The sequence below is a fragment of the Neophocaena asiaeorientalis genome, unplaced genomic scaffold, assembly GCF_003031525.2.
Source record: "Neophocaena asiaeorientalis asiaeorientalis breed wild unplaced genomic scaffold, Neophocaena_asiaeorientalis_V1.1 scaffold761, whole genome shotgun sequence".
Taxonomy (NCBI): Eukaryota; Metazoa; Chordata; class Mammalia; order Artiodactyla; family Phocoenidae; genus Neophocaena; species Neophocaena asiaeorientalis.
The window spans coordinates 514,850-525,791 of NW_020174818.1; the positions used below are offsets into that span (position 1 = coordinate 514,850).

The 10,942-nt window shown below is 42.6% G+C and overlaps 1 protein-coding gene across 1 annotated transcript; it reads left to right on the forward strand.

The window, feature by feature from the left end:
- The first annotated feature begins 2,725 nt into the window (after positions 1–2,725).
- LOC112409984 (KLF transcription factor 18) lies at positions 2,726–9,558 on the forward strand. The gene is given in 6 exon segments (XM_024760367.1): positions 2,726–2,731; positions 2,835–3,063; positions 3,066–3,259; positions 7,751–7,963; positions 8,111–8,768; positions 9,383–9,558. Coding segments are annotated over 6 exon segments (1,476 nt in total).
- The last annotated feature ends 1,384 nt before the right edge of the window (positions 9,559–10,942 follow it).

Here is a 10,942-nt window from a genome sequence, read left to right on the forward strand (position 1 = left end):
TAACAATATTAATTCTTTCAATCTAAGAATAGGGGATATCTTTCCATCTATTTGTGTCTTCTTGAATCTCATCAATATAATTTTCACTGTTCAGGTGTTTCACCTCTATGGTTAAATTTATTCCTAAGTACCTTATTGTTTTGATGCTATTGCAAGTGGGATTGTTTTTTTAATTTCTCTTACTGAGAGTTGTTTATGTATAGAAACACTACTGATTCTTGTATCCTGCAACTTTGCTAAATTCACTTATTCTAGGCATGTTTTTGTGGAGCCTTTAGAGTTTTCTGTATATAACATCATGACATCTGCAAACAGATATTTTTGCTTCTCCCTTTCTGATTAGGATGCCTTTTATTTCCTTTTCTTAATTAATTGCTCAGGCTAGGAATTCCAGTACTATGTTGAATAGAAGTGACAGCTGGCATCTTTGTCTTGTTCTGGAACTTAGAGAAAAATCTTCAGCTTTTCAACATCTAATTTGTAGATTTTGTCATGAAAAGGTGTTGAATTTTGTCAAGTGTTTTGTCTGCAGCTACTAAAATAACCATATTTGTTTCATCCTTCATTTTTTAATTCATTAGACACATTTATTGATTTGTGTGTATTGAACATTCCTGTAACCCAGGGATAAACCCCATTTAAGGATGGTGTATAATCCATTTAATGTGCTCTGAATTTGGTTTGCTAGAGTATTGTTGAAGATTTTTACATCTATGTTCATCAGGAATACTGACCTATAATTTTATTTTATTATTTATTTATTTGTTTATTTATATTTTTTGTTGGGTCTTCATTGCTGTGCGTGGGCTATCTCTAGTTGTGGTGATCGGGGGCTACTCCTCGTTGTGGTGCACAGGCTTCTCATTGCGGTGGATTCTCTTGTTGCAGAACATGGGCTCTAGGTGTGCAGGCTTCAGTAGTTGTGGCTCGTGGGCTCTAGAGTGCAGGCTCGGTAGTTGTGGCACACAGGCTTAGTTGCTCCACGGCAAGTGGAATCTTCCCAGACCAGGGCTCGAACTAGTGTCCCCTGCATTGACAGGTGGATTCTTAACCACTGTGCCATCAGGGAAGTCCCTGGCCTATAATTTTATTTTCTTGTAGTGTCCTTATAAGCTTTGGTGGCAGGATAATGCTGGCCTCATAATGAATTTGGAACTAATCCTTCCTCTTCAATTATTGGGAAGAATGTGAGAAAGATGGACATTAATTCTTTAAAGGTTTGGTAGACTTGATCAGTGAAGTCACTTTCACTGTTGGAATCTTGTTGGAAAGATTTTTGATGACTGATATACGTCTATTCAGATTTCCATTTCCTTATGGTTCAGTCTTGGTAGGTTGTATGTTTCTAGGAATTAACCCATTACTTTTAGGCTATCCAATTTTTTGGCATATAATTGTTAATAGTAATCACTTATGATCTTTATATTTCTGCAGTCTCTGTTATACTCCTTCCTCTTTCATATTTGATTTTATTTGTTAGACTGTTCTCTTTCTTTCATCTATAGTCTAGCTAAAGCTTTGTCAATTTTGCTTGTCTTTTCAAAATCCATCTCTTAGTGTCATTGACCTTTGCTATTATTTTTCTAGTCTCTATTTCATTTATTTCTGCTATGGTCTCTGTTATTTCTTCTTTTCTTCCACTAACATTGGTTGTAATTTGTTCCTTTCTAGTTCCTTGAGATATGAATGTTGATTGCTTATTTGAGATCTTTCTGGTTTCTTAATGTGGGCACATAATTGTTATAAACTTCTTTTCTAGAACTACTATTGCTGACTCTCATATGTTTTGGTATGTTGTGTTTCCATTTTCATTTGTCTTAAAATATTTTCTTTTCTTTTGATTTCTTCTTTGACCCATTGATTGCTCAGCAGTGTGCTGTTTAATTCCCACATATTTGTGAATTTTCCAACCTTTCTCTTTTTTGATTTCTACTTTCACACCATTTTGGTAAGAAGAGATACTGGATATGACCTTAATCTTATTAAATTTTTAAAACTTTTTGTGATGTAACATATGATCATGATTTATCCTGGAGAATGTTCTATGTGTACCTGAGAAGAATGTGTATTCTTGTGCTGTTGGATGGAACGTAGTATATATGTCTGTTAGGTTCATTTGATCTAATGTGCAGTTCAAGTCCAATATTTCTATATTGATCTTCTGTCTGGAAGATCTATCTATTGTTGAAAGTGGGGAATGAAGTCCCCAACTACTGTTATGCTGCTGTCTATTTCTGGCTTCAGAACTGTTAGTATTTGTTTAACATATTTATGTGTTCTTATGTTGAGTCCATTAATTTATAATTGTCATATCCTCTTGATTAATTGTTCCCTTTTCTTATATAATGACCTTCTTTTTCTCATGTAACAGCTTTTGATTAATCAACTTTTCTGATATAGTATAGCTACCCTGCTCTCTTTTGGTTTCCATTTGCATGGAATGTATTTTGTCATCTTTTCACTTTCATCCTATGTGTGTCCCGAAACCTTAAACATCAACTATATTACAATTTTTAAAAGTCTGTGGGGCAAGATCTCTGCAGGGGATGGTGTGGTATTCATGCATTTATCGAGATACCACCTCCACTGACAGATGAGAGTACCATAGGGAAAGTTCATATTTTAGAAATATTACCCTGACTGTCTTTGGAGGGTACACAAGATGGAGTCAACCCCAGATTCACAGAGGCCAATTAAGAGGCAGTTGCAGGCTTTTAGGCAAGCAATGATGGTGGGCTAGACTAGGATTTGGTCAATAGGTATGGAGAAGCATGGTGTGTGGAACTGGGATTTGAGCTAGGTAAGGCACATGAAATTCTAACTTTTTTTTGCAGGATCTCACAAATGAAGACCAAGTTCATTTATCAGGCAGTGGCAAAGAGGCTTCAGGGGACTCTTACCTTCAAGCAACTGAAGAAATTGAGGCATTTTATCAATACCTCAATGAGAAATATAAGGCAGGAACTCCAGCTGCACCAGAGCCAGAGCTCTATGTACCTCTGACTGACCATGATGAGAACAGCCAAAAGGAGTCAATCCAGAACCAGGTGATGTATCCTTTAAGCCCACAATGATGATTTCTACACGTTCTAACATCCCTGGACAGTTCTTATCCTGAACTAAGATCACTCCATTTTAGAGCCCTTGATTTGCCCTTGGAAACCTAAGCAAGACCCTTTTTGACCCCAAGGTGACCTCTTTTGATGAGAGCAAACCCACAGTAACATCCCAGATAACAGATGTTACTGACACCCCAAACACATCCTGAGATTTTAAAGGCTGGTTGCAGACCTAGAACTGGGGGAGTGGAAATCAGAAGTCCTTTACTGGGTCCTTTTTCTATGAGGTCTTCCCAGCTGGATCTGTCACACCCTGCTAAGGATGAAGTAGAGTTCTCTAGTCTTGAGGAGCTTTCAGTCCAGTGGTGAGGGAAGGGGAGTAGACAGGCATAACAGTATTTCAAGAGTGGAAATGAGAGGAAAGGAAGTGCCCTAATATGATGTTATTAGAGGTTGACTTCAAATGAGGCTTCATCTCAGAGAATCCCTAGGTTTTTTTTTTTTTTTTGAAGTGGCGCTTTTTTATTTTTTAATATTTATTTATTTGCTTGTGCTGGGTCTTAGTTGTGGCCAGCAGCCTCCTTAGTTGTGGCTCACAGGCTCCTTAGCTGTGGCATGTGAACTCTTAGTTGCTGTATGCATGTGGGATCTAGCTCCCTGACCAGGGATCAAACCCGGGCCCCCTGCATTGGGAGTGAGGAGTCTTAACCACTGCCCCATCAGGGAAGTCCCAAGAATCCCTAGGTTTTGATGGTCCTTTTTGTTGGAGTGTCTCCACAGTGACATTGGCCTCATGAGTGTACCCATTTCCACACCTCCAAGTGACTGTGGCTTCTGCTACATTGTGGCTTGGAAAATTCCACTTATTTCCAAGTGTGAATATATATAATAATTAAATTTAAGGGCATCTATCACTTCTATGGATTTTTTTGTAGCAGAAGATGACTTCGGAGTGCCCTCAGTCTACCATAGTCAATGGCTGTACAGTCATAAATTTTTAATATAACCTGGGGGAATTATCCTAGCTGTCTCTCTGCTCTGAGATTCAGAACAGGCCAGAGAGACCAGTCTTTGGTGGCAGGGATAGGAATGGATGTCATATTTGATAAGACAGGCTATAGTCACTAAGACATGTTACTGAGAGAGACAGGCTGAGCAAAGGACAGGACAGGGATATGGCAAAACTGAGCAGACTGGTCTGGCTAAAGCAGGACAAGAGCTGCAAGGAGGCGCACAGGGTGAAAAGATGTGAGGCTACTGACATGATGGCTTTGAGGAGTTAACTGGAAGCTTTCTACCAGATGTATAGGAAACCTAGAAGCGTAAGGATGGCCAATGAGAATAGAAGTATAGACTTTGGCCATGGGCACATTAGGCCACTGCTTGTAATGAGGCTTCTTCTTGGAATGGTTCCTGGAGGCTGATGCTTTCCAGGATGGTTCTCAGGAAGCTGGAATGCCAGGGACAACCCTGTACATTTCTGGGGGAAATGTCCACAGTGGTTCAGGTCTGTGACCACCCAGAGTGAGATAGGTCCAATTCAAGTTAAAAGTCTTCTACTTAGGCCATGTCACTTCACCTTTTTGGACCCCTATTTACTCTTCTTTAATAGGGATTAAGCATGGCTCCTGTTTCTGAGGCATGGTGGGAATAAAATGAGATAAGATGTTTGGAAGTTCATTAATTTAACCAAATCTCCAGTAGGATGTCTGGGAGATGGGACATCTTTGGAAAAGTCTCTGGGCAGGGGCGGGCAATACAGAGATAGGGGATTAAGAGGTACAAACTCTTATGTATACAACAAGCTACAAGTATATATTGTATAGAACAAGGAATATAAAAATTATTTATAATAACTAAAATTTGAGTATAACCTTTATTATGATTCACTATATTGTATACCTGTAACATATAACACTATACATTAAGTATACATCAATTTAAAAAAGGTCTGTGGGCAAGACCTCTACAGGAGATGGTGGCGCTTTCATTCATTCATCGAGATTCCCACCTTCACTGATAGATAGGAGTTGCATAAGAAGACTTTCCTTTTTCTTTTTCTTTTTCTTTTTTTTTTTTTGCGGTACGTGGGCCTCTCACTGTCGTGGCCTCTCCCATTGCGGAGCACAGGCTCCGGATGCTCAGGCTTATTGGCCATGGCTCACGGGCCCAGCCGCTCTGCGGCATGTGGGATCTTCCCGGACCGGGGCACGAACCCGTGTCCCCTGCATCGGCAGGTGGACTCTCAACCACTGCGCCTCCAGGGAAGCCCAAGACTTTTCATTTTAGAAATATTACTCTGACGGTCTTTGGAGGTTACCCTACATGAGGTCAACTCCAGATTCACAGAGGCCACTTAAGAGGCAATTGCAAACTTTGGGCAAGAAATGATGATGGGCTAGACTAGGATTGGGTCAGCAGGGATGGAGAGGAAGGGTGTGTGAAATTGGGATTTGAGCTGGTTATGACACATGAACTTCTTTTTTTGCAGAATCCCACAGCTGAAGATCTAGTTCAGTTATCAGGCAACAGCAAAGGGGTATCGAGGGACTCTTACCTTCAGTCAATTGAAGAAATTGAGGCATTTCTCCAGGACATCAATGAGACACATGAGGCAAGATGCCCAGCTGCACCAGAGCCAGAGCTCTATGTGCCTCTGACTGCCCATGAAGAGGACAGCCAAAAGGAGTCAATCCAGAATCAGGTGATGAAATTTTTGAGGCTCCCAGTGATTTCTGCATGTTCTAACATCCCTGGGACAGTTCTCATCCAGAACTAAGATCACCCCATGGTAAAGCACTTGATTTGCCCCCTGGAAACCTTAAGTGAGACATTTTTTGACCCCAAGGTGACCTCTTTTGATGAGAGTAAACCCAAGTAACATCCCAGTTGACAGATGTCACTGACACCCCAAACACATCCTGAGATTTTAGAGGCTGGATGCAGACCTAGAGCTGGAGGAGTAGAAATCAGAAGTCTTTCTTTGGGTCCCTTTTCCCTGAGGTCTGCCCAGCTGGATCTGTCAGACCCTGATAAGGTGGAAGTAGAGTTCTCTAGTCTTGAGGAGTTTTCAGTCCAGTGGTAAGGGAAGGGGAGAAGACAGGCACGACACTATTTCAAGAGTGGGAATGATAGTAAAAGAAGTGCCCTAGTACGATGTTATTAGAGGTTGACTTCCAGTGAGGTTTCATCTCAGAGAATCCCTAGGTTTTGATGGCCCTTCTTGGAGGATTGTCTCCACAGTGACATTGGCCTCATAGAGGTACCCTTTTCCACACCTCCAAGTGATGGTGGCTTCTGCTACACTGTGGCTTAGAAAATTCCACTTATTTCCAAGTGTGAATGTAGATAACAATTAAATTTAAGGGCATCTATCACTTCTATGGATTTTTTTGTAGCAGAAGATGACTTCGGAGTGCCCTCAGTCTACCATAGTCAATGACTGTACAGTCATATATTTCGAACATAGCCTGGGTGAACTATCCTAGCTGTCTCTCTGCTCTGAGAGTCAGGACAGGGTGGGAGAGACCAGTCTTTGGTGGCAGGGATAAGAATGGATGTCATATTTAATAAGACAGGCTATGAGCAAGGGACAGGACAGGGATATGACAAAAGTGAGCAGACTGGTCTGGCTAGAGTAGGATAAGAGCTGCAAGGAGGCACATAGGGTGAAAAAGATGTGAGGCTACAGACATGATGGCTTTGAGGAGTTAACTGGAGGCTTTCTACCAGATGTATAGGAAACCTAGAAGCGTAAGGATGGCCAATGAGAATAGAAGTATAGACTTTGGCCATGGGCACATTAGCCTCTGCCTGTAATGAAGCTTCTTCTTGGAATGGTTCCTGGAGGCTGATGCTTTCCAGGATGGTTCTCAGGAAGCTGGAATGCCAGGGGGAACTCCAGGAGGTCTCTTGGGGAAATATCCACAGAGGATCAGGTCTGTGAGCACCAAGAGCAAGACAGGTCCAATTCAAGTTAAGAATCTTCTACTTGGGCCATGTCATTTCACCTCTTTGGACGTCTGTGAATTCTTCTTTAATACGGTTTTATCATGGCTCCTGTTTCTGGGGTCATGGTTGGAATAAAATGCGATAATATGTTTGGAAGTTCATTAAATTAAACAAATCTCTGGTAGGATTTCTGGAAGATAGGGCATCTGTTGAAAAGTCTCTGTTGGGGTGGGGCAATATAGAGACAAGGGATTAAGAGGTACAAACTCTTATGTATACAACAAGCTACAAGGATATATTGTACAAAACAAGGAATATAGCCAATATTTTATAGTAACTAAAAATTGAGTATAACATTTAACTGTTTTGAATCACTATATAGTACACCTATAACATATAATAGTGTACATCAAGTGTTTATCAATTTTTTAAAAGTCTATGGGGCAAGCTCACTGCAGGGGATAGTGGGGTGTTTCCATTCATCTAGAATCCCACCCCCACTGATAGGTAGGAGTAGCATAGGAAGACTTTTCATTTTAGAAATATTACTGTTTATGGAGGGCACACCGGATGGAGTCAACTCCAGATTCACAGAGGTCAATTAAGAGGAAATTGCAGGCTTTTATGCAAGCAATGATGGTGGGCTAGACGAGGACTGGGTCAGCAGGGATGGAGAGGAAGGGCGTGTGGAGTTAGGATTTGAGCTGGGTAAGACATCTGACTTCTAACTTTTTTTGCAGAATCCCACAGCTGAAGATCTAGTTCGGTTATCAGGCAACAGCAAAGAGGCTTCCATGACTTCTTTCTTTCTGACACTTGAGGACATTGATGAGTTTCTCCAGGACATCAATGAGATACATGAGGCAAAAACCCCAGCTGCACCAGAGTCAGAGCTCTATGTACCTCTGACTGCCCGTGATGAGGACAGCCAAAAGGAGTCAATGCAGAACCAGGTGATGAATCCTTTGATGCCCACAAGGATGATGTATGCATGTTCTAACATCCCTGGGACAGTTCTTGTCCATATCTAACAACAACCCATGTTAAATCCCTTGATTTGCCCCCTGGGAACCTAAAATGCCTTTCTTTTTGACCCCAAGGTGACCTCCTTTGATGAGAGAAACCCTGCAGCAGCATCCCAGTTGGTGGATGTCACTGACACCACAAAGGCGTTCATCACTGATTGTAGAGTGACAACCGTTAATGCAAACAAGATGGCAATCCCCAATAAGGGTAGCCAGATGAAGATCCTCGATGATGACCAGAGCCTCAGTGGAGGCCAGATGACCTTCGGTGGGGACCAGACCCTCTATGAGGGTCAGATGAAGAACCCCAGTGAATGCCAGATTCTCAGTGGAGCCCAGATGACCTTCCCTTGGGACCAGGCTGTCTCTGGAAGTCAGATGAAAACCATCCATGTATACCAGACCCACAATGGAGGCCAGATGAGCTTCAGTGGGGACCAAACCCTCTATTGGTGTCCGATGAAGATACTCAATGATGAGAACACTCCCCATGAAGTCCATATAGTGCCACATTCCTCATCATCATTGCCATATCCTAGATTTCTGTACATTTCTAGTTCCTATTTGATCCAAGGACAACCCCTAGAAAAGCAGAAGTGGAATCTCAAGATTCAGAGATGTTCGTTGCAGAAGAATTCTGACATTTTGAAACCCTACATCTGTACATACCAGGGCTGTGGGAAATCATATTCAAAATCTTCCCACCTGCGAATCCATACGCGCCTACACACTGGTGAGTGAAGACTGAAATATAAGGGTGTCAGGAAAATGACTAAAGATCTCTGCCTTTATAAGACTTTGGGGTCATTTGAGATTGTTGCCACCCCCCTCTAAGTCTAGGACCCAGAAGACCCTAGAAAATGCTGGCAAATCTGAAAGGGTATATAAAGCAGTCCTAAGAACAGATTCTAGCTCTGGGCCAGAGGCAACCTGGCTGCAGCCTTTTGTGGTATTGAATGTCTGGGATGATGGAAGAAGTGGAGGGATTTGTTTGACCTCCTAGGGTGGTCTTGACTTTACCTCTCCTGGGACTTCTCTTCATGGACTCCTATATGTCCAACAGATAACCCCTCTTCCTCAACTTTCTTTACCCACTACTGACCTTCGTCTTCCCCTCCTGGTTTTCTTTTTCTTTTCCTCTCCCTCCTTCACAGTTTTCCTCTCAGCCTTCTAGCCCATCCTGCCCTCCTTCTCTTCCTTTCCCATGCAACCCCTCCAGTCTCCTGTCTGTCTCTCCCTGTCCCACTGCAACATGCCCAACTCCTTTTTCTTCTCCATTCATTTCCAACTTCTGTGTCCCATGCTATCCTGAAGCATGACAAGTCTTCCTTTCTTTCTCGAGTCCAGGAGAGAAGCCCTACAAATGCAACGCGAAGGGATGCACGTGGGCATTCTCCCGTTCGGATGAGCTCAACAGACACGTGAGGAAGCACACCAGGGAGAGGCCCTACCAGTGTACTAAATGCGACAGGAACTTTTCACGATCAGATCACTTAAAGCAGCATCAGAGAATCCACAGATAAATTTCTTCCATGATAACAAACCTATCAGCCTTTGAGAAAATGAGTTGAGCTGAAAGATTCTCCCTGCAAAACTTTGCTTGGTGCTCAGTACCTAGCAGTGTGCCAGCACATAGTAGATGCTTAATATTAGTTGTAAACGTTTAAGGTTTTCATTTATTTTTTCTGAAACATATAAAGAATGCATGTATGCATTTCAATAGAATCAGCACTACTCTTCATTCACTTTCCTGTACGTGGTGAATGTTTTCAGTGTGCTATGTATGAATTCTTGTAGATCGCTGCTTGTGTATTTACTTCTATGTGTACACGTAAAGGTGTTTATATGTAGATGATTGCAATGTAAGATAGCATAGTTCAGATGTATAAAGAATGTAGCATTTCATATCTGAGCTCATGTTTCTTTGGGGGTTCATTTCAAGGGAGTTGAGAGGGACACTTGGTCACTTCCAGTGTCAAGTGGCCTCAGATTAAATGAAACTCATTTGGATGAACTTAATCTATTGAAAGGTTGAACCTCTTGTCTTGGCTGTTTTTCTCTCAGACAAAGTGTCTCTTTTCCCCTCTGCCTTCTCTATATGCCGTCAGGACACAGGGGGTGGTGGTATTGGAGGAGGAGTCAAGTGCTGCCTGCCAGGGGAAGGACATTTCCTTTCCATGGGGGCTTCAGGGTCTTTCCATCATGGCTTCTGCTGACACGTCTGCAGCTGCAGTGACCTGGGGTCTGTTTCTGTTGGCCTGGGCATGGCTGGACACCTGCTCCTGAGGAGTTTAGCCATCTTTGCCTGCTGCTAGGTCGTTCTCCTAGCAGGCCCTGTCCTCTTAGGTGTGGCTTGGGCTCCCATCCAAATGCCAGCTTGTATAATATTCCCCCTGGAAAAGTGGGTAAAACCCAGGATGTGATTTGTCCCACTGCTCATTTCCAAGGGGGGTCCTCTGAAAAGCACTTTCCAGACCAAGACTTAAAAAAGAAGCAGACTACAAATCCCAGGGCTTCAGTTTGCCCTGCAACGTTTGAAGATCTACTTAACCCACCCACTCTCACCTCACACAGGTCCCAGATGCTAGATCCCTCAAGATCCCCACATGGATTATATGAGGGTGTCAATAGCTAAGGACTCCAACCAGTCACTGGACCTTTTTTATGTTTTCAGTGCAGTCATGTCTGGAATGAGATATCATGGCCATTCCCAGATAATGCCGAGGAATTTCACTGGATACTAGGTCCTTGTGCCTTGCTTGTGTCAGTGGCCCAGCTATGTAGCTGCATGTGAGTCAACTGGGGGTCCAGTTCTTGTTAGGTGGTGCCCTTGTCTAGGTCCACCAGGAGAATGTCATCAATATAATAAAGGCCAGTGCTCCCTCCAGGGGCAGGACTTTTTCCAAA